At 43.6% G+C, this 25,098-nt stretch overlaps 1 protein-coding gene across 1 annotated transcript in view; it reads left to right on the top strand.

Moving 5' to 3' along the window:
- olfml1 (olfactomedin-like 1) overlaps positions 1–22,072 on the top strand; it is a 31,255-nt gene extending 9,183 nt beyond the window's left edge. The window contains exon 3 of the mRNA XM_078549399.1: positions 21,161–22,072. Coding sequence (XP_078405525.1) covers positions 21,161–21,963 — 803 coding nt within the window. The 3' untranslated portion in view covers positions 21,964–22,072. The remainder of the gene's footprint in view (positions 1–21,160) is intronic.
- The last annotated feature ends 3,026 nt before the right edge of the window (positions 22,073–25,098 follow it).

Genomic DNA, 25,098 nt, shown 5'->3' with positions numbered 1-25,098 from the left:
GTGTTTCACTGTTGGAGGTGACACCCTTTGGATGACAGGTTAAACCGAGCCCCTCGACAGGAGGTAAAAGATCCCATGACACTAATTTGAAGGAGAACAGTGAAGATGTAAAAACAGAAAGTGCTGGAAACGCTAAGCAGTTCAGGCAGCAGCTGTGGAGGGAGAAACAGAGTTCACCATTTCAGGTAGATGGCCTTTCATCAGAACTGGAAAACGTTAGAGATATAACAGATACTCAGCAAGCACAAAGTCTACCTCCAGTCTCTGTGAAAGGAGGGAGGAAAGGAAAAAACAAAAGGGAAGGTTTGTGATCAGATGGAATGCAGAGAGATTTAATGAAAAATGGATGGCAGTAGAAGGTAGAAGTTCTCCCCAGTGTCCTGGGAAATATTTATCCCTCAACCAACATCAATATTGTTACTGGTCATTAGCTCATTGTTGTTTGTGGGAGCTTGCTGTGCACAAATTGGCTGCCACGTTTCCTGCATTACAGCAGTATCTACACTTCAAAAGTGCTTCAATGGTTGTAAAGTGCTTTAAGAGCTTCTTAAGGTCGTGACAGGCACTATATAAATTCAAGCCTTCCTTTCTTAGAATCCCGACCTTTATTTTCATCTGGTTTTGCATCAAACTTTAAAGATTTGCCAAAGCATCTTTAACTGGTGACATTACGATGCAATCGAATCACCAGGACCACATTCTGCACACCTCTATGATCCCAGGTACATTATCAACCCACAGTCTCTTTTTTTAAGCCTTTAGTCAGCAGGCATTGTGCCCACGCAGAGAGAACTAGGCCAGATTGTCTAGCTGCAACAGAATTAATGAGACATGCCGACATATACTTCACCAATACCAGCTTTAAAACTGGACCCCCTGTCTAGTTTCCAGGTTTAACTCCAGCAACACTTTCTGAGCACACATCACGATATTCTGATGTAGCAAGTCTTCGACAAAGTCAAACTGGCAAGGAGGTAAGTGAAGACTAAAACCAAAGGCGCGCTTTCCTCATTTAGATGTGTGACCTCCTGTTAAACAATTCATCAACATTTTCGTCAGAAGAGCTGAACTCGTTCTGTTGACTTTCTCATCCGGTTTACAGGAAAATAACACATGCATTTAGGTGTCAGCTGTGGCTCTGTGGGTAACACTCTCGCCGCTAAGTCAGAGGGTTGAGTTCAAGTTCCACTCCAGAGTTGTGAGCACATAATCTAGGCTGACACTCCCAAAGCAGTGCTGAGGAAGTGTTATACTTTTGGAGGAGGAGAGCTGCACTGATATAGGTCCTGTCTTTCGGATGAATTGTTAAACTGAAGCCCTACCTGCTCTGTCAGGTATAAAATCCCAAGGTAACTTTTGAAGAAAAGCAGGGATTTCTTCCCCTGTGTCCTGGGCCTATATCAACATCAATAAAATAGGTTATCTGGTCATTATCTCCTTGCTGTTTGTGGGAGCTTGCTGTGTGGAAATTTGGCTGCCGCATTTCCTATATTACAACAGTGGTTACACTTCAAAAGTGCTTCATTGGTTGCAAAGCACTTTGGGATATTCCAAGGTCATGAAAGGTACTATAGAAATGCAAATGGCCAAGATGAGCTTCCGACCTCATACTCTCAAGGTCACTAAGACCACCTATTTGTACCTTCATAACACTGCTTCTGTCTCAGATCATCTGCTGCTGAAACCCTCAATCAAGCCTTTGTTACCTCCAGACTTCACAATTCCAATGCACTCCTGGCTGTCTCCCACATTCTACCCTCTATAAACTTGAGGTCATCCAAAACTCAGTTGCCTGTGTCTAAGTTCACACCAAGTCCTGTTCATCCATCACCCCTGTGCTCGCTGACCTCCACGATTCCCAGTCAAGCAACATCTTGATTTTAAAATTCTCATCCTTGCTTTCAAATCCCTCCATTGCCTCGCCACTCCCTATCTCTGTGATCTCATCCAGCCTTCGAGATACCTCTTGAGCATCCCTGATTTTAATCTTTCCATCAATGGCAGTCGCGCCTTCAGTTTCCTCGGCTCTAAGCTTTGGAATTCCCTCCCTATATCTCTCCGCCTCTCTAATTTGCTCTCCACTTTTAAGATATTCCTTAAAACCTACCTCTTTGGTCAATCTGTTGGTCACCTAGCCTAATGGGTGGGATTTTCCAGACCCACCCGCCACCGGGATCTTCCGGTCCCGCCGCAAGTCAATGGTCTTCTGGCCAGGGCGCTGCCTCACCCGTGGTGGGTCCCGCCCATGACAGTGCCAGAAAATCCCCGCCAATATCTCCTTATCTGTCTCAGTGTCATGTTTTATTTTAAAAAGCTCCTGTGAAGCGCTTTGAGAGGTTTATTACGTTAAAGGCGCTCTAAAAATATAAGTTGTTGTTGATTTTGTTATAGCGCCTTTTTATGATGAAACATCACAAAGTGCTTCCCACACAATGAATTGGCCTGAATTACACACTGACTGTTCTTATCCAGGATAACAACAACAAACCTAATACTTTGCATTGGTAAAAACCTGTCATATACTGTGATTTTTCTTGACCAGTTTCCATAAAGGCGATTTAGAAGCAAAAGTTGAATATTAAGGAATGTGTTGTAAAAAAAAATTGTATTTCAGTTTAAGAGAAATGCAATGCTAATATGTTACCCCCTACACCATGTTTCTTGTCTTGTGTAGTAACTAAGCATTTGAAATTTGGCATCGTTGCTTTTATCCTGATGAGCACAAGATGAAAATCTTTGGCAACGTGTCTCTCTTTTCATCAAGATTCAAATTGCTAACAGAATTATAAAATATAAGAACAAATTATTCAGGATATACGTCTTTGAATTTGGGACTCAATTGCGGCTAATCCGCTTCACTTAGCCTTCGCTCTTTGGGGGCTAATCTTGACTTTAGACAGTGTGTGAAATGGAGATCAGCCACCTGCTATACACCTCCCCTGATTTTCCTTAAGGAAACTGAGGAGGTCTTCAATCTAGCCTCACTATAAAGTAGGAGTTGACCTTTAATTGTCTTGTGTAGATCATTGGAGATTGACTTGTACATGGATGCCTTTATCACAAGGAGGCTGAAATACAAAGGGTTGGTAGTTATGCTACAATTGTATAAGGCTTTGGTTAGGCCTCATCTGACCTACCTTGTGCAGTTGTACACACACACCTCAAAAGGATTATAGTGTTGTTGAAAAGGGTGCAGCACAGATTCATCGCAATGATACCGGGGCCAAAGGAGTTGAATTACGAGTTCAGGTTACATAAACTAGGTTTGTATTCTTGTTTTTTTTATTATTTATTTGTTTCAGGATGTGGGTGTCGCTCGCTAGGCCAGCATTTATTGGCCATCCGTAATTGCCCTTGAGAAGTTGCAGTCCATTTGGTGTAGGTACACTCACAGAGCTGTTAGGGAGGGAGTTCCAGTAATGTCAAGGGGTTGGAAGGTGCAGTCGAAGGAACCTTGGTGAGTTTCTTCAGTCCATCTTGTAGATGATACACACTGCTGCAACTGTGCATCAGCGTTGGAGGGAATGAGCATATAAGGTGGTGGATGGGGTGTCAATCACACAAGCTGCTTTGACCTGGATGGTGTCGAGATTTTTGAGTGTTGTTGGAGCTGCACTCATCCAGGCAAGTGAATTGTATTCCATCGCACTCCTGACTTGTGCCTTGTAGATGGTGGACAAGCTTTGGGCGTCAGGAGGTGAGTTACTCGCCACAGAATTCCTGGCTTCTGACCTGCTCTTGTAGCCACAATATTTATATGACTGGTCCAGTTCAGTGTCTGGTCAATGGTAACCCCATGATGTTGATGGTGAGGAATTCAGTGATGGCAATGCCTTTGAATGTCAAAGGGAGATGGTTTGATTCTCTCTGGTTGGAGATGGACTTTGCCTGGCACTTGTGTGGTGCGAATGTTAATTGCACTTATCAGACCAAGCCTGGATGTTGTCCAGGTCCTGCTGCATATGGGCACAGACTGCTTCATTATCTGCAGAATCACAAAAGGTGCTGAACATTGTGCAATCATCAGTGAACCTCCCCATTTCTGATCTTATGATGGAAGGAAGATCATTGATGAAGCAGCTTGAGTATAGGAGATTAAGGAGTGATGTAATTGAAGTCATTAAGATGAGTAATGGACTTGGTAGGTTTCATAGAAAGATACTATTTCCTCTAATGGGGGAATCCAAAACAAGAAGGCATACCTAGCACAAAATCTTCAACAGCACCTTCCAAACCTGCGACCTCTACCACCTAGAAGAACAAAGACAACAGAGACATGGGAACAGCACCACCTAGAAGATTCCCTTCAAGCCACACACCAACCTGACTTGGAACTATTTCATCGTTCCTTCACTGTCACTGGGTCAAAATCCTGGCACTCCGTCCCTAACAGCACTACACCAGACGGACTGCAGTAATTCAGGAAGGTGGCTTACCGCCACCTTCTCAAGGGCAATTATGGATGGGCAACAAATACTGGCCCAGCCAGTGACACCCACCTCCTGTGAGAGAATATATATTCTTTAAATAACCTTAAAATTAGAGCTAGACCATTCAAGGGTGATGTCAGGAAGCACTTTTTCTCACAAAGAATAATGGAAATCTGGAAGTCTCTCTCCCCTAAAAAAAGTTGTTGAAGCTGGAGGTCATTTGAAAATTGCAAAATTGAGATTAATAGGTTTTTGCTGGGTAAGCGTATTAAGAGTTACGGAAACAAGGTAGGTCGATGGAGCTAAGATACAGATTAGCCGTGATCTCACTGAATGTTAGAACAGGTTTGATGGACTGAATGGCCTCCTCCTGCTTCTATGTAGAAAAACATCTCTAAAGTTCATCATTAGATATGCAGAGAACTGGGAATAGTTGCAACTCGTACGGTTCAAGGTTACTTACCCAAATGTAATCCTTGTTGCAGTCTGTTTCTAATTCCCAGTCCCAGTCAAACATTCAGGACACGGTTCCAGCTATTGCTAACAGCTGGAGTCCATAGCATTTCGTGGAAATGAAGCACAAGCTCATCCAACATACTGTAAACAGTACATCTGCTTTGCAAAATATTTCCATCAATCACTAGGATAACAATCCTTGTGTTATACTGATTTTCAAACATTGATATTATTTGTTAGGTTTTAATGAAATGGATTTTGATGAAGTGGCATATTCTACCTTGCCCCATTAATTAAACTTTTTCCTATACCCTTCAACTCAAAAGGTTTTGCCCACCAGGTTGCTGGGAGTGCAAGCTGATTCAGTGCAGCGAGGGCAATAAGATTTCAGTGAACAGTGGGACCAAAAGTCTATCCCCTTAACAAATTAGATTTTAGGATTGAGAAGGAAACAGAGCAATGACAGAAAAGGAAATTGGGTGAATTGGCATCAAATTAGATCCAGAAAGAGAAATAAAAAGAGGGAAAAACAGAATGGATTAAGATAGAGAGAAAAAGAGACAGATTGGAAAAATGCAATTTATTTTCTTTTTAAGTTTAAATTTGGCATTTTCAAAATCTCCCAACAACAATTCACTACATGAAGGAATGAGACTCCACATTTTTAGCTGTTCACTTCTGATGGTCATTGACAATAACCACATAGTTAACAGGATATTTATGTTGTTAATTACTAGACTGATCTTTCCATGGCCAATTTAATGAGCAACTGATGCACAAATCTAGCAATTTAATGAAACTCATGGAGGTTTTAAGACGCCATGTCTTTGAAGCTAACGGTAGAGCAATGGAAATCTTGTGACAATTCATGGGATATCTCTTCCTCGCCACAAGTGGCTGGGCTATTTATTCATTAAAACCAGCGACATTGGACTTTGTGAACAACTTACGGTCCAAAATGTTATCATTAGGTGACAACCTTGGCACAGTGGGTAACACTCAATTAGTGATTTGTGAGTTCCAGTTCCAATCCAGGGATTTGAGTACATAATCTAGACCAACACTCACAGTGCATTACTCTTGATCTTTGATCATGTTCCATATCTTCCACTCCTCTCCCACGCTTCGTACATGGAAACAGGAGGAGGCCGTTCAACCCCTCACTTCTATTCTGCCTTTCACTGAGATCATGGCTGATCTGCATCTTAACTTCATGCACCTGCCTTGGTTCCGTATTCTTTTATACTCTTGATGAGAAAAAATCTATCAATCTCAGATTTAAAATTATTAATTGAGAATCCACTGCATTTTGTAGGAGGGTATTACACACTCTGGCTACACTTTTCATGAAGAAGTATGATTATCTTCTCTACTGAATGACCTGACTCTGATTAAAGGTTACGTCTCCTTGTCCGAGACTCCAACACCAATGGAAAAAATTTCTAACTACCCTATCCAAAATCGTACAAACCTCAATCATATCATCCGTAAACCTTCAACCTTCGAGGGGAAAGAATCCTAGTTTATGCAACAAAAACAGAAAATGCTGGGAAAGCTCAGCAGGTCTTGCAGCATCTGTGGAGAGAGAAACAGAGTTAATATTTTGAGTCCATATGAACCTTCTTCAGAGCTGAAGAGAAGTGGAAATGTGATCAAATCTATACTGTTTAAGGAGGGGTGGAACAGGTGATGCTGGATAGAAAGCCAGCGATAGGTAGGGACAAAGGAGAGATTGACAAAGATGTCATGAACTAAAGGACAAAGGGAGTGTTAATGGTAGTGGTAAGGGCTAAGAAAGGTGCTGATAGTGGCAAAGGTAAGAAAGCAGAATGTGATAATAGGGTAGCATTGTATGAAAGAACAACATGAAACAAATAACAGGTGGCCCTTTTGGCAATGGGGTGGGGGGATGGGGCGATGGTGGGGACAAAAGGATAGAAAATGGGATAGAAAATGGGATAGAAGGGGGTATAAAAAAAGGGCATAAAACCATGGATAAATGAATGAAAATAAAAATAAGTGGATAAAAAATAAAAATGAATGCAGAAAAAATGGGATTAAAAAAGGTGGGGATAGAGGAGTTTATGCAATCTGTACTCATAATCTAACTCTTGAAGCTCTGGTGGGATTCTGGTGACACTGTGCTGCACATCTTCCAAGGACAATATATTCTTTCTAAGGACCAGTGCCCAGAACTGTACACAGTACTTCAGATGTAGTCTAACTATAGCCTTGCATAACTGTAGCCTTTATATTGCTCAGTGACTCACTAGAAATGATCAGAGGGACTGACTCTGTGATTTGCCTACCTCTGAGGTGGTGGGGTTATGGGGAGGTGATGCCCAGCTCTTCAGTCATCAATTTCTCAAGCTTGACACCATCCAGGACAAAACAGCCACCTTGATCAGCGCCCCATCCACAACCTTAAACATTCACTCCCTCCACCACCAGTGCACAGTGGCAGCAGCATGTACAATCTACAAGATACATTGTAGCAACTCGCTAAGGCTCCTTCAACAGCATCACCCAAACACACGGACTCTATCACCTAGAAGAACAATGGCAACAGGCACATGGGAACACCATCACCTGCAAGATCCCCTCCAAGTCACACACCATCCTGACTTGGATGGTGTCTCCTATCATCTATAAGATCCACTGCAGCTATCCACCAAGGATCCTCTAACAACACCTTCCAAACCTGCAACCTCTACCATCCAAAAGAACAAGGGCAGCTGTCATAGAAACATCACCAACTGCAGGTTCCTCTCCAAGTCACACACTATCTTGATTTGGAAATATATCGCTGGGTCAAAATCCTGGAACATTCTCCCTAACAGCACTGTGGGTGCACCTATACTACATAGACTGCAGTGGCACAAAAAGGCAGTTCACCAGCTTCTGAAAAACAACATTAGGACATTAAATGCTAGACTAGAAGTGACACCCACATCCCATCAAATGAATAAATTTAAAAAATTAAGAATTCTGCTTTGGTGACACGAAGTCCTGATTTTTCATGAGCATAAGACTATAAATTAATATAAAGTAGTGAATGACAAACATTATGTTCAATTGACAATCCTCGGTCAACTATCTATCAATCACTACAACAAGAATGAAGCATTTGCTCAAAGATTTTGCATGTTACTGCCCTTTTTTAAATCTTTCTTGGGATGTTGGCATTGGAGACAAGGCCAGCATTTATTGCCCATCACTTGTTGCCCTTAGGCGGTGGTGAGCTGCCTTCTGGTGTAAATACTTCCACAGTGCTGCTAGGGAAAGAGTTCTAGGATTTTGACCCAGAGACAATGAAGGAACAGCGATATATTTCCAAATCAAGATAGTGTGTGACTTGGAGAGGAACCTGCAGTTGGTGATGTTTCTATGACAGCTGCCCTTGTTCTTTTGGATGGTAGAGGTTGCAGGTTTGGACCGTGTTGTTAGAGGATCCTTGGTGGATTGCTGCAGTGGATCTTATAGATGATAGGAGACATCTTATTGTAACCACAGTATTTATACGGGTGGTCCAGTTAAGTTTCTGGGCAATGGTGAGGTCCAGGATGTTGATGCTCATAATGGTCTTTCCATCAAATATCAAGGGGCCTGAGTATTGCTAAAAAAAGAAACATGCTTTTGAAGCTTTGCATCATGCATTCATCAGGACAGATGCAAGAATGCCAAGTTTCAAAGGGGACAACAATTTATACTGAATGAGAAAAAGGATGCTGATTGGTTGGCAAGTCAGCTCTGATTGGTCGATTGTTGCCTTGGCGAAAGCTATTTGATTTGGTCCAGTGGATCGGACCGCACGTCCCTCCAGCTGTTCATAATAGACAGAGTACTGGCTGTACTGAACCAATCCGTGCAAGCAAAACTCAGAACATAGGGGACAATTTTCTGCATGTCGGGTGGGCCGGTCGAGAGTGGGCGCGGAGTCAATCACTGCCTGCAATCGGCTCCGTGTCGCCATTTTATGTAACGTGCTGCCAGTAGTGCTCAATGCTACCTGTGCAGGCAGGGGGAGGAGGCAGAGTCGGAGCCTCCGCCCTTTTGCGCAAGCACGCGAAAGAGCGCAGAAATCTCCCTGAGGCACGGAGCTGCCTCGGGGAGATTAAGTACATGTTGAATTTTTTTAATAAAGAAAGATAAAAATTATTTACACATGTCCCCTCATATGACAGCGTCACATGAGCTGGAACATGTTTGTCAATTTAGCAGAGTTTATTTATTGATTTTATTAAACCTTCAGGAAACCTCATCCCACTCATGGCCACTTGGGCTCTTTGCCTACCCGCCAACCTTAAGGTTGGACAAGCAGCACTGTTAATTATCTAAATTACTTCCCTAATGGCCTTAACAGGTCTTTGACAATTCAGTGGGCGTGCAGCCGCCTCCAGCGTATGCCCGCCTAACGAAAGATCTAAATGATGCGTGATGACGTCGGGACACACGCCCGACGTCATCACGCGTCGTTTTATGGGTCAGCGTGTCGGGCCCGGCCCTGCTTGCAGACTTCAAAATTCTGGCCATAATGTCTAACATTAGTTGTAATTCTGCATTTGGGGTGAACAATCCTGAGTATGCTAAGAATTACACTAACAACCAATTTAAGATTATCAGTCGGGGTCACAATGTAGCTTACTTACGCTTGCTAGAAGCTACATATATTCATATGCAGGGACCTGTCTTCTTCAGGCAAAAGGAACATGTCCAGACATTGTACCTTTTTGAATAAACAAAAGCATGGGGGATAATAGCTCCCTGATGCATTTGCTATGGTAATATCTCAACAAATCAGAGCTGACTTGCCAACTAATCAGCAGCCCTTTTCCCAGGGAGTATAAATTGTTGCTCCCTTTGAAAACTGGCATTCTTGCATCTCTCCTAATGAGTGCAAGATGAAAAGCTTCGACAACGTATCTCCCTTTTCATCAATGGACCTCTTTAATTCAATTCTGGTATATAAGCTTCATTCTTAGAAAAGTGGTTCAATTTCTATTGGTGTTTTTGTAGCCAAACTCAATCCTTGTTGTTGAATTTTGTTCCCAGAGAGGAAACAAGCCCTTCTACTGGGATACAAACATCTTCCATTCATGATTCCAGCTCCTTTCTGAATTTCAGAAAGAAAAGACTTATATTTATATCGTACCCTTCACAACCTCAGGATATCATAAAGTATCAGGTGTCCTAGGCCCAACCAACTTCAGCTGCTTCATCAATGACCTTCCTTCCTTCATAAGGTCAAAAGTGGAGATGTTCGCTGATGATTGCACAATGTTCAGCACCATTCACAGCTTCTCAGATACTGAAACAGTCCATGTCCAGCATGACCTGGACTATATCCAGGCTTGGGCTGACAAGTGGCAAGTAACAAATGCCAGGCAATGACCATTTCCAACAAGAGAGAATCTAACCATCGCCCCTTTACATTCAATGGCATTACCATCACTGAATCTCCCACTATCAACATCCTGGGGGTTACTATTGACCAGAAACTCAACTGGACTAGCCATATAAATACTGTGGCTACAAGGGCAGGTCAGAGGCTAGGAATCCTGCAGTGAGTAACTCACCTCCTGACTCCCCAAAGCCTGTCCACCATCTACAAGGCATTAGTCAGGAGTGTGATGGAATACTCTGCACTTGCCTGGATGAGTGCAACTCCAACACTGTTCAGAAAGCTTGACACCGTCCAGGATAAAGCAGCCCGTTTGATTGACAGCACATCCACAAACATTCCAGCACCGGAGAACAGTAGGAGCAGTGTGTATCATCTACAAGATGCACTGCAGCAACTCACCAAGCCTCCTTAGACAGCACCTTCCAAACCCACAACCACTACCATCTAGAAGGAGAGGGCAGTGGCCCATGATAACACCACCACCTGGAAGTTCCCCTCCAAGCCACTCACCTTCCAGACTTAGAAATTTCTCGTCATTCCTTCACTGTCACTAGGTCAAAATCCTGGAACTCCCTCCCTAACAGCACTGTGGGTGTACCTACACCACATGGACTGCAGTGGTTCAAGAAGACAGCTCACCACCACCTTCTCAAGGATAATTAGGAATGGGCAATTTATGCTGGCCTAGTCAGCAACACCCACATCCCGTGAATGATTTAAAAAAATTACAAGTGATGAAATACTTATGTAATGTTGTAATGCAGGAAACGCAGCAACAAATCTGAGCGCAGCAAGCCTCCATAAACAGCAATATGATAATGGTTGGATGACCTGTTTATATTATTGTATCATTGGCACCTATGCCTTTAGCTGCTGTTGGATCCAGTGCCCTTGGTTTGTTGGGGCTGGAGGATCTGGGTTTCACGCTTATTTCGGGGTGACCGAGTTGGTACCAAGACAGAGAAGATCAGTAGACCGTTCTTAGAAGAAACACATTCTGTTTATTTACTAAAGGAACTCAGCAGCTACACGTATGTGTTTACTACTCAAAACTCTCTCTTTACACTTCAGACTCTAGCTAAAGACTTCTCTACAGAGGTAGCCTGTGCTACTCTGCTATTGGGTATCAAGACCATGTGATCTTACATTGCAACACTTGTCTTAAAGCTGTATTACACATCAGATTACTACAGCTACCCAGGCCCTAACCTCTGGAATTCCTTCCCTAAACTTCTCTCCATCATTGTTTCCCTTTAAAGTGTTACTTAAAACATACCCCTTTGGCCAAGCTTTTGACCATCTTCCCTAATGCCTTTTGTGACTCAGTGTCAAATTTTGCTTTATAACACTAGCACCTTGCAATTTTTGTTATGTTACAGGTACTGTATAAATTTAAGTGGTTTTCTTTTGATGTAGGTTAAGTATTGACCTAGGGCATACCTGGCAGAACTCTTCTGCTCTTCATTGTAATGGTGGATGCTGGATCTTTTGCATCCCCCTGAGAGGGAAGACATCTCATCTGAAAAACAGCATCTCTGATGGCTGTTCCAGCCTGAAGGACGTGTTCAAATTTCTGGAGTAGAACTTGAAGACATAACCTCTGCCTTTAAATTAATTTTGATGATTTAATTTCATTGTGATGATTTTTATCAACCTGTCTTTTACAATTCAGTAATCTGTCTGGAAACTTCAAAGAGGTAGTCAGGCCAGATGGCTTCCTCAGAGGGTGAGAAGAGAGAAAGAACTATTATATAAAGATATTATTTATAGTTTGACAAAGCACTTGCAAGCCATTATTTATTTTTACTACATGAGGACATTCTGAGGTTTTAATGATGACTGCAAAAATACACATGGTCAAAACCTGTGCTCTGTTGCCTTTTGATAAATGTGTTTGGCAGTTAAAGTTTGAGTCAATGGAAAGCGAGGAGTTATTCTGCTACTTTACACTAACAACGAGCCTCATATGACAGCAGAGGATGTAATCAGTAGCTGGGAAAATCTTAATACAGATAGCCACATTGTTACCCATGCTGAGCATGACCAGGGCAGCAACAAGTTAAAATATTGCATTCATATGTCATTGCTTCAGGTCCATGTTATCCTGTAGGAAGTTCCTAACTTTATTTCCAAGGAAGAAAATAATAGAGGGACGATAGGGGAGGAAGTCAATTTACAGGCATCTGTTTTGCGCCTGAATAACTCATGGCCAGTAGATGGCAATTGTTTGCAGGGGGAAAGCCCCTCAGCTAGTCCATTGATGCCCTTGGTCTGTCTGATCTATATTGGCTTCCAGTTAAACAATGCCTTGATTTTAAAATTCCCATCCTTGTTTTCAAATCCCTCCTTGGCCTTCTCCTCCAGCCCTACAATCCTCTGAGACCTCTCGCTCCTCCAAGTCTAGCCTCTTGCACCACCGCCTCTCCCTGACCCCAGTTTCCATTGCCCCACCATTGGTGGCCTTGTTCTCAGCCGCCTGCGCCCAAAACTCCGAAATTCCCTCACTCAGTCTCTCCAACTCTCTCTCCTCCTTTAAGACACTCCTTGAAAACTATCTCTGACCTGTCCTTGTATCTTCTTTCGTAGCTCGGTATCAAATTTTGTTTGATAACTGGCAAGTCGGGATGTTTTACTGCATTAAAGGAGCTTTATAAATACAAGTCGTTGTTGTTGAAAGCATAGTCATGTGGGCTTGTAAATGGGTGCTGCAGTCTCTCTGCCGATAACAGATGAGGCACCTTTACTCTACAGTGTTGTGTAACACTGAAGTCAGAACACTTAATGCATTCAGCAAAATTCTCTCTGGCTTATTTCAGCAGACATGTTAACGTATTTCAAGAGGGAGGTGGTGGTGTAGTGGTATTGTCACGGAACAGGTAATCCAGAGACCCAGGGTAATGACCTGGGTTCAAATCCCACCATGGCAGATGGTGAATTTAAATTAAATAAAAGTCTGAACATGAAACCATTGTCATAAAAACCCATTTGTTTCACTAATGGCCTCTGAAATGGCCTAGCAAGCCACTCAGCTGTATCAATGACAACCTCAGCCCTATTGACCATGCAAAGACCTCCTTACAAATATCTGGTGGCTTGTGTTAAAATTGGGAGAGCTCACAGACCAGTCAAGCAACAGCCTGACATAGTCATCCTCATGGAACCATACCTTACAGATAATGTTGCAGACATCACCATCCCTGGGTATGTCCTGTCCCACTGGCAGGACATTGCTGCTAGACTGGGTCTGTGGCAGGTGGTGAGGGAAAAACATACTTGACCTCCTCCTCACCAACCTGCCTGCTGCAGATGCAACTGTCCATGACAGTACCTTTAGGGTTGGCTTTGTGGAGACAAAGTCCCATCTTCACATCTTCCATCATGTTGTGCGGTACTACCACTGTGCTAAATGGGATAGATTTTGAACAGATCTATCAGCTCAAGACTGAGCAACCATGAGGCGCTGTGGGCTATTAGCAGCAGCAGAACTGTACTCAGCCATAATCTGTAATCTCATGGCCCAGCCAGGTATATCCCCCGCTCTACCATTACCACCAAGCCACGGCATCAACATTGGTTTGATGAAAAGTGCAGGAAGGCATGCTAGGAGCAGCACCAGGCATACTTAAAAATGAGGTGTCAATCTGGAGAAGCTACAACGCAGGACTACTTGCATGCCAAGCAGCATAAGCAGCATAAACAGAGCAAAGTGATTCCACAGCCAATGGATCAGATCTAAGCTCTGCAGTTCTGCCACATCCAGTCCTGAATGGTGATGGACAATTAAGCAACTACAGGGGAAGGAGGCTCCAAAAATATGATAGAGGAGCCCAGCACATCAGCGCAAAAGATAAGGCTGAAGCATTCACAATGAGTGGATGATCCAGAGGTCCCCAACATCACAGATTCCAACCATCAGCCAATTCAATTCACTCCACGTGATATCAAGAACTGGCTGAAGATACTGCAAATGCTATGGGCCCTGACAATATTCCAGCAATAGTACTGAAGACTTGCGCTCCAGAACTTGCCGCGCCCCTAGCCAAGCTGTTCCAGTACAGCTACAGCACAGGCATCTACCCGGCAATGTGCAAAATTGCCCAGCTTTATCCTGTCCACGGAAAGCAGGACAAATCCAACCTGACCATTTACCGCCCAATCAGCCTACTCTCCGTTATCAGTAAACTGATGGAAGGGGTCATCGATAGTGCTATCAAGCGGCACTTGCTTAGCAATAACCTACTCGCTGATGCTCAATTTGAGTTCCACCAGGGTCATTCAGCTTCTGACCTCATTACAGCCTTGGTTCAAACATGGACAAAAGAGCTGAATTCCAGAGGTGAGGTGAGAGTGACTGTCCTTGACATCAAGGCAGCATTTGGCTGAGTGCGGTATCAAGAAGCCTTAGCAAAATTGGAGTCAATGGGAATCAGGGGAAAACTCTCTGCTGGTTGGAGTCAAACCTAGCACAAACGGAGATGGTTGTGGTTATTGGAGGTCAATCACTTCAGTTCCATGACATCACTGCAGGAGTTCCTCTGGGTAGTGTCCTAGGCCCAACCATCTTCAGCTGCTTCAGCAATGACCTTCCTTCCAACATAAGGTCAGAAGTGGGGATGTTCGCTGATGATTGCACAATTTTCAGCACAATTCGCAACTCCTCAGATACTGAAGCAGTCCATGTCCAAATGCAACAAGACTTGGCCAACATCCATGGGCTGACAAGTGGCAAGTAACAGTCGCGCCATACAAGTACCAGGCAATGACCATCTCCAACAAGAGAGAAATGAACCATCACCCCTTGATATTCAATAGCATTACCACCGCTGAATCCCTCACAATCAACATCCTGGGGGCTACCATTGACCAGAAACTGAACTGGACTAGCCATATAAATACTGTGGCTACAAGAGCAGGTCAAAGGCTAGGAATCCTGCAGTGAGTAACTCACCTCCTGACTCCCCAAAGCCTGTCCACCATCTACAAGGGACAAGCCAGGAGTGTGAAGGAATACTCCCCACTTGCCTGAATGAGTGCAGCTCCTACAACACTCCAGGACAAAGCAGCCCGCTTGACTGACACTCCATCCACAAACATTCACTCCCTCCACCACCTAAGCACAGTAGCAGCAGTGTGTACCATCTACAAGATGCACTGCAGGAACTCACCAAACCTCCTTAGACAGCACCTTCCAAACCCACGACCATTACCATCTAGAAGGACAATGGCAGCAGATACATGGGAACACCACCACCTGGAAGTTCCCCGCCAAGCCACTCACCAACCTGACATGAAAATATATTGCCATTCTTTCACTGTTGCAAGAACAAAATCCTGGAACTCCCTCCCCAGCAGCACTGTGGGTGTACCTAAACCACATGGGCTGCAGCAGTTCAAGCAGGCAGCTCACCACCACCTTCTCAAGGGCAATTAGGAATGGCCAAGAAATGCTGGCCCAGCCAGTGATGCCCACATCCCGTAAATGAATAAAAAACACAGTATAAATTCATGGCCTATACATTTCAGCAATTTTGTTAGGGGGGGTATCCTTTTATGTCTAGCTGATGTGTTAGCTGTAGCTCAGTGGGTATATTTCTCACTTCTGAATCAATAGGTCCTGGGTTCAATACTCACTTCAGAGATTTGAACACATAATCCAGGTTGACAGCCCCCGGTGCAGTACTGTGATGCCATCTTTCAGTTGAGATGTTAAAATAAGGACTCTCAGTAGATGCATAAACCTCCAAGCCCACTCCTTCAAAGAAGAGCTGGGGAATTCTAAACACTGCCCAATAACCATTCTCCAATAGGCATCACTAAATCAGATTATTTATTGCTTCATTGTTGTTTGTGAGAGCTTGCTGTTCTCAAGTTCTCTGCTTTGTTTCCTACATTACAACAGTGACTACATCTCAATGATATTTCATTGACTCTAAAGCGCTTTGGGATGTCCTGAAGTCAGGAACTGTGCTATGTACTAGAATTGACAGCACAGAAACAGGTCATTCAGCCCACCTGATCTATACCAAGATAAAGGCAAAATACTGTGGATGCTGGAAATCTGAAACAAAAATAAAAAATGCTGGAAAAACTCGGCAGATCTGACAGCATCTGTGGAGAGAAAGACAGAGTTAACGTTTCGAGTCCATATGACTCTTCTTCAGAGCTTGCCAATGTTTATACTCCACGGGAGCCTCCTCCCGCCACTCCTCATCTCATTTTACCAGCATATCCTTCTACTCTTTTCTTGTCCCTTGAGAAGGTGGTGGTGAGCTGCCTGCTTGAACTGCTGCAGCCCATGTGGTTTAGGTACACCCACAGTGCTGCTGGGGAGGGAGTTGCAGGATTTTGTTCCTGCAACAGTGAAAGAATGGCAATATATTTTCATGTCAGGATGGTGAGTGGCTTGGAGGGGAACTTCCAGGTGGTGGTGTTCCCATGTATCTGCTGCCATTGTCCTTCTAGATGGTAGTGGTCGTGGGTTTGGAAGGTGCTGTCTAACTTCCTCATAAATACATCTTTGTTGTTCACCTCAACTACTTTCCTGGTGCCATCACAACCACTCACACTTCCCCAGCTGAAGTCATTGAATGGATTGTTAACCTCGGTATCAAACAAAGTGGTATTGTCACTGGACTAGCAATCCAGAGACCCAGGGTAATGCTCTGGGGACCCGGGTTCAAATCCCACCACAGAAAATGGTGAAATTTGAATTTGATTTTAAAAAATCTGGAATTTAAAGTCTAACGATGATGATGAAACCATTGCCAATTGTCATATATATAGTTTACTAATGTCCTTTGAGGAAGGAAATCTACCGTCCTTACCTAGTCTGGCCTACATGTGACTCCAGACCCATTGCAATGTGGTTGACTCTTAAATGCCCTCTGAACAAGGGATGGGCAATAAATGCTGGCCTAGCCAATGACTCCCACATACCATGAACAACTTTAAAAAAATAACTGCTTCCCCAGCCATACCAATAAAAAAAACTTCAACAATCTTTGTGGTAGCAAGTTTTATGTTCTAACCGTTCCCTGGGTAAAGAGGTTACCCCTGAGTTCCCTATTCAACTCATTAGTGAGTACCTGAGGTTAATGTTCCCTAGTTTTGATGGTCCGTAATTTAGGACACTTTAGATCAGCAAGTGGAAACATCTTATCCTTAATTACAGTCTCAAAGCCCCTTGATAATTTTGAAAACTTCCATCAGGTCATCCCTCACTCTTTTCTCTTCCTCTTTTCTGTACAAATACAAGCCTTTCTTATTTCCCAGTTAAGTTACAAAATTGGCGAAAGCTCGAATATTTTATTTGCATTGGTTTTGCAGTAAACTTGTTTTTTTCAAACTTCACTGCAATAAAAACCTCCCGCTGTTCCCAAAAGATAACTTGCTCAATGCGTTTGCTCTCAGTGGGAGGCAAATGTATTCACAATTGCTTAAGCCATTACTAGCCATCCTAAACTGCGTCCAGCTTTGCTCTCAGTACCTAAGAAAGGATTTACTTGTCTTAGGCGGGATGCAATGAAGATTCACAAGATTGATTCCTGGGATGAGAGAATTGTTCTATGAGAAGAGATTTAGGAGTCTAGACCTATAAGCCCTGAAGTTTTGAAGAATGAGTGGTGATTTCACTGAAATGTAGGCTTAGCAGAGGTAATGCTGCAAGACTGTTTTCCCTGGCTGGAGAGCTTAGAACTAGGGGACATGGTTTCAGGTTAAGGGGTCAGCCATTTAGGACTGAGATGAGGAGAATTTCTTCCCATAGAGGGCTATGAATCTCTGGAATTCTGTATCTGAGAGAGTTGAGGATGCTCAGGCATTGAGTAAAGTCAGGACAGGGATTGATTGATTTTTGGGCACTGAGGGAATTAAGGGATACAGCGATAATGCAAAAAAGCGGAGTTAAAGTAGAAGGTCCATCGTAAACATTTTGAATGGTGGAGCAGGATTGAAGGGTAGTAAAGCCTACTCCAGCTCTTACTTCTTATGTTCTTATATTTTTAAACTGGATGCGTACTAATGCAAAGAAGGCGTACTGCTGTCAGAACCTGAGTATTGCTGAAAAAAGAGACATGCTGTCGAAGTCTTTTGTCCTGAATTCATCAGGACAGATGCAAGAATGTTAAAACTCAGAACATAATGTCAAACATTAGATGGGATTCCACGATTGGGCAGCATTTGCTGAGCAATCCCAAGTCTGCTACGAATTATACTAACAAGCAATTTACGATTATCAGTCAGGCTCATAATGTGGCTCACTTACGCTTGCTAGAAGCTACATTCATATATTCACATGCAGGGACCTGTTCTCTGCAGGCAAAAGGAAATGTGCAGACATTACAGCTTTTTTGAATGAACAAAAGCATGGGGGACAATAGTTCTGTAGTGCATTTGCCATGGCAACATCACGACCAATCAGCACCCCTCTTCTCATGCAGTATAAATTGTTGTTCCCTTTGAAATCTGGTATCCTTGCATCTGTCACCCTATGAGTGCAAGACAAAAAGCTTAAGCAGCATGTATCTTTTTCCAGCAATACTTACTGGTGTCAAATGTGTCAAAGTTTTCAAGATATTAAAGGGAATTGATAGGGTAGAGAGAGAGAACATATTTCTTCTATTTGGGGAGTCTAAGGCTTGTGGGGCATAGTCTAAATATTAGAAACAGACCTTTCATGAGTGAAATATAAAACAGAACACGTTGGGAATACTTGGCAGGATCTGGCAGCATCTGTGGAGAGAGAAAAAGAGTTAATGTTTTAGGTTAAGCTCCATTCATAAAGTTCTTGACCTGGAACATTAACTCTGTTGCTCTTTCTACAGATGCTGCCAGACCTCCTGAGTGTTTCCAGTATTTCCCATTTTTGTTTCAGATTTCCAGCTTTTGTGGTATTTTGCTTTTCTTTCAGGAATGGTCAGGGAAGGGTGATAGAAGTTTGGAGCTCTCTTTTGCAAATGGCAGTTGGTGCTAGATCGATTGTCACAGGGTCATAGTGTCTTCACAGCACAGAGGGAGGCCATCCAGCCTATCGAGTCCATGCCAGCTTCCTGAAGAGCAATCCAGTCAGCCCCATTCCCCCATTCTATCCCTGTAGCCCTTCAAGTTTATTTCCACCCAAGTTCCTACCAATTTCCTTCTGAAATCATTGACCAGCTCCACTTCCATTCCTCTCGGAAGCAGTGAGCTCCAAGTCATTACCACCTGCTGATTCAAAAAGTTCTTCCTAAGATCCCTCCTGTATCTCTGCTCAAAGTCCTTAAACCTGTGTCCCCTAAACCTTGTACCATCAGCTAATGAGAACAGTTTTTCTTTGTCGGCCTTATACAAACCTGTCAAGATCTTGTACGCCTTAATCAGATCTCCCCTTAATCTCCTTTGGTCCAAGGAGAACAATGTCAGGTCTCCAATCTAACATTGTAGCTAAATTCCCTCAGCTCTGGAGCCATTCTGGTAAATCTCTTCTGCAGCCTCCCAGGGACCTTCACATCCTTCCTGAAGTGTGGTGACCAGAACTCAAAACAATACTCTCGTTGTAACTTAACCAGGGCTTTATAAAGGTTCAGCATAACTTCTCCGCTTTTGTACTCTCTTTATAAAGCCCAAGATCTCATATTCTTTGCTAACTACTCTCCAAGTATGTCCTACCACCTTCAAAAAGATTTATGCACATGAACCCCCAGGTCCCTCTGTCCCTGTACACTCTTAAGAACTGTGCCATTAAATATATACTGCCTCTCTCTCTCTCTCTCTCTTCTGCCTAAATGTATCACCTCACAGTTCCCTGTATTAAATTCCATCTGCCAAATTCTGCTAGTCAAACATGTCCTGTGCAGTCAATTGGTACCATTTTCACTGTCAGTCACACATCCAAGTTTTGTATCATCAGCAAAATTTGAAATTGTACCCTCTGATCCAATATCCATGCATTTATAAAAATGAAAAACGCAGTGGTTCTAACACTAACCCTTGGGGAACACCACTGCCTACATCCTCCAGTCTGAAAAACAATGATTTACCATGACTCGCTTCTTTCTATCCATAAGCCAAATTTTTATCCAAGCTGACTCTGACACCATCCTATTCCATGAGCATCTATTTTCTTAACCAGCCTTTTATGTGGTCCTTTGTCAAACTCTTTCTCAAAATCCTTAAATCTTTAAATCGTAATATATATATCACCTGCTCGCATTCCCTTCATTAACCTTTTCTGTTCATCAAAAAATTCAATTAGACTAGTCAAACAGAATCTGCCTTTTACAGATTGGCTCCCTTTGATTTACTCAAACCTCTCCAAGTTCCTGTTAATTTCTTCCCTGATTATTATTTCTAAAACCTTACCCACACTGAACAGTCTTAGTAACTACACTGTTCGTATACACGTTCTTGCATAACGGTATCACATTTGCCACTCTCCAAAGCTCTGGCACCTTTGCCATATCAAGGGAAGGTTGGAAGATTATGGCAAGGCCTTTTTTATCTTCACCCCCCCACTTACCTTAGCAAGGCATCCAGACCAGGAAATTTATTTACTCTAAACAAAGTCAGCCAATTTTCACACTATCCATTACCTCTACCATCTTAAATCCTAGATTCATATGCTTTTGTTAACCAAAGGTATTAAGGGGTATGGTGCAAAGGCAGGTAAATGGAGAGATATCACCAATCAGCCATAATTTCATTAAATGGCAGGTTAGGGTTAAGGGGTTAAATGGCCTATTCCTGTTCTTCTGTTTTTATATGGTCTTACTAAAAAACATGTTTGCATCCGTGATCTCCACAAAATAAATTTTTCGGATGCTTAATTTTGTTTTTACAGAAGAGTTATCTCTATTTTCTTTTATTTTCCCCTGCCCCCACGCCTCTCCTGCAGATTGCGACCTCTTGCTTGCTGGCATCAAATCGCTGAAAATTGTTAAGAAAGCGGGTGACACCCAGGGCTCTTGGATAAAGGACCCTGTCCGAGATTCTCAGAAGATTTATTTCTTGAGTGGAACCAGCGGCAATGTTCTCACCGAGTTTGGGGGCATCAAGGCTTTCACAGAGGGTACAGGCAGGCAAGTGGCTAAAAGAGTGGTCCTCCCCTTCGCCTGGCAGGGGACGGGTCATGTGGCATACAATGGATTCCTGTACTTTCACCGCAATGGCACCTTCAACCAGATCATCAAGTTTGACATCCGGAATGGGACTATCAAAGACCGCATGCTCCTGCAGGGGGCAGGCCATGCGCCGGTCTACCAACTCTCACCGTACACCTTCATTGACATGGCCGTGGATGAGCAGGGCCTCTGGGCCATCCACGCTGAGCCGGACGATGGTGGTGGCATCATTGTGGTCACCAAGATTGACCATGGCAGCCTAGCGGTAGAACATTCCTGGGCTACCTCCTGCTCCAGCAAGGGGGCTGAGGCGGCCTTCATGATCTGTGGCACCCTTTACGTTGTCTACAACACCCATCATGGCAGTCGCTCTCGTGTCCAGTGCCTCTACGATGTCACCGACATGGTCACCAGTGCTGATTTGCCAGTCCTGTACTTCCCCAAACGCTATAGCAAACACTCTATGATCCACTACAACCCCCGGGAGCATCAACTCTATGCCTGGGATGAAGGTTATCAGACAATCTACAAACTCATCACAAAAAGGAAACTGGAAAGTCGACCTGCTTTCCAATAATTTCCATCTTCTTTTTATTTTTACACGCGCTATTATAAAGTGGCCTAAATTGCTGACCAATGGTTATCAATCCTGTAGCTCAGCCAATATAACCCATCCCACACCTAAACTGAATGACTGGCTTTTTATTTTGATTCACCCAAAGCCTTTTCCCCACCGATATAGCACAAGTCAGGAATCTCATAGAATACTCTCCATTTGCCTGGATGAGTGGAACTCCAACAACACTCAAGAGGCTTGACACCATTCAGAACAAAGTAGCCTTCTTGTTTGGCATCCCATCCAGCACCTTAAACATTCACTCCCTCCAACGCTGATACATGTGGCAGCAGTGTATACCATCTACAAAATGCATTGCAGAACACACCAAGGCTTCATATGTAGTACCTTCTAAACCCAACTAGAACTATCTACCAACTAGAAGAACATGGGCAGCAGACACTTGGGAATACCACCACCTGCAAGTTTCCCTCTAAGTCACACATCATGATGACTTGGAATATATCACTGTTCCTTCATCATCCCTGCCTAACAGTACTGTGGGTGTATCTACACCATAGGGACTGTAGCAGTTCAAGAAGGTGGCTCAGCACCACCTTCTCAAGGGCAACTAGGGAATAACAATAAATGCAGGCCCTTGCCAGAGATGTTCACTTCCCCGATATGTTGCTATTTAGTTCTGATGAAACAAAAAAGGGCAGGCAAAAAACTGAAAATGCTAATAATACACAGCAGGACTGACAATATCTGTAGACCATAAGACCATAAGACATAGGAGCAGATATTAGGTCATTCAGCCCATCGAGTCTGCTCCGCCATTCAATCATGGCTGATAAGTTTCTCAACCCCATTCTCCCGCCTTCTCCCCATAACCTTTGATCCCCTTACCAATCAAGAACCTATCTATCTCGGTCTTAAATACACTCAATGACCTGGCCTCCACAGCCTTCTGTGGCAATGAATTCCATAGATTCACCACTCTCTGGCTAAAGAAGGTTCTCCTCATCTCTGTTCTAAAAGGTCTTCCCTTTACTCTGAGGCTGTGGCCTCAGGTCCTAGTCTCTCCTGCTAATGGAAACATCTTCCCCACGTCCACTCTATCCAGGCCTTTCAGTATTCTGTAAGTTTCAATCAGATCCCCCCTCATCCTTCTAAACTCCATCGAGTATAGACCCAGAGTCCTCAAACATTCCTTATATGTTAAGCCTTTCATTCCTGGGATCATTCTCGTGAACCTCCTCTGGACCCTCTCCAGGGCCAGCACATCCTTCCTGAGATACGGGGCCCAAAATTGCTCACAATATCCTAAATGCGGTCTGACCAGAGCTTTATAAAGCCTCAGCAGCACATCCCTGCTTTTATATTCTAGTCCTCTCGAAATAAATGCCAACATTGCATTTGCCTTCCTAACTACCGCATCAACCTGCAAGTTAACCTTAAGAGAATCCTGGACTAGGACTCCCAAGTCCCTTTGCACTCCAGGTTTCTGAATTCTCTCCCCATTTAGAAAATAGTCTATGCCTCTATTCTTCCTACCAAAGTGCATGACCTCAAACTTGCCCACGTTGTATTCCATCTGCCACTTCTTTGCCCATTCTCCTAACCTGTCCAAATCCTTCTGCAGCCTCCCCGCCTCCTCAATACTACCTGTCCCTCCACCTATCTTTGTATCATCTGCAAACTTAGCCAGGATGCCCTCAGTTCCTTCATCTAGATCATTAATGTATAAAGTGAAAAGTTGTGGTCCCAACACTGACCCCTGCGGAACTCCACTAGTCACCGGTCGCCATCCTGAGAAGGACCCCCTTATCCCCACTTTCTGCCTCCTGCCAGACAGCCAATCTTCTATCCTTGCCTCTAACACCATGGGCTCTTATCTTACTGAGCAGCCTCCTATGCGGCACCTTGTCAAAGGCCTTCTGGAAGTCCAAGTAGATAACATCCATTGGCTCTCCTTTGTCTAACTTACTTGTTACCTCCTCAAAGAATTCTAACAGATTTGTCAGGCATGACCTCCCCTTGATGAAACCATGCTGACTTTGCCCGATTTTACCATGCACTTCCAAGTATTCTGAAATCTCATCCTTAATAATGGACTCTAAAATCTTACCAACAACCGACGACAGGCTAATCGGCCTGTAATTTCCCGTCTTTTGCCTCACTCCCTTCTTAAACAGGGGGGTTACATTAGCGATTTTCCAGTCCTCTGGGACCCTCCCTGACTCCAGTGATTCCTGAAAGATCGCCACTAACGCCTCCACTATCTCTTCAGCTATCTCCTTCAGAACTCTAGGGTGTAATCCATCTGGTCCAGGTGATTTATCCACCTTCAGACCTTTCAGTTTTCCTAGCACCTTCTCCTTGGTAATGGCCACCATACTCACCTCTGCCCCCCGAAACTTGAACTTTGGGGATGTCACTCGTGTCTTCCACTGCGAAGACTGACGCAAAGTACCTATTCAGTTCCTCCGCCATTTCTTTGTTCCCCACTACTACTTCTCCAGCGTCATTTTCCAGCGGCTCAATGTCCACTTTTGCCTCTCTCTTACCCTTTATATTTCTAAAAAAACTCTTGCAATCTTCTTTTCTATTACTGGCTAGTTTACCCTCATATTTAATCTTCTCCCTCCTTATTTCTTTTTTAGTTGTCCTCTGTTGGTCTTTGTAGGCTTCCCAATCCCCTGGTTTTTCACTGCTCTTTGCCGCATTGTATGCTTTCTCTTTAGCTTTTATGCTGTCCCTGACTTCCCTTGTCAGCCATGGTTGCCTCGTCCTCCCTTTAGTATGCTTCTTCTTCCTAGGGATCAATTTTTGCTGTGTCTCCCAAATTACTCCCAGAAACTCCTGCCATTGCTGTTCCGCTGTCTTTCCTGCTAGGCTCATCTCCCAGTCAATTTTGGCCAGCTCCTCCCTCATGCCTCTGTAGTTGCCTTTATTCAACTGTAATACCATTACATCTGATTCCAGCTTTTTCCTCTCAAATTGCAGGCTAAATTCTATCATATTATGGTTACCTCCTCCTAAGGGTTCCTTCACCTTAAGCTCCCTTATCAAATCTGCCTCATTACACATCAGTAAATCTAGAATTGCCTGTTCCCTAGTGGGCTCCACCACAAGCTGCTCAAAAAGCCATCT

Source organism: Cetorhinus maximus, chromosome 9 (assembly GCF_964194155.1).
Source record: "Cetorhinus maximus chromosome 9, sCetMax3.hap1.1, whole genome shotgun sequence".
Taxonomy (NCBI): Eukaryota; Metazoa; Chordata; class Chondrichthyes; order Lamniformes; family Cetorhinidae; genus Cetorhinus; species Cetorhinus maximus.
The sequence above is the reverse complement of the archived record's forward strand: the minus strand, read 5'-3'. Positions and strand labels throughout refer to the sequence as shown.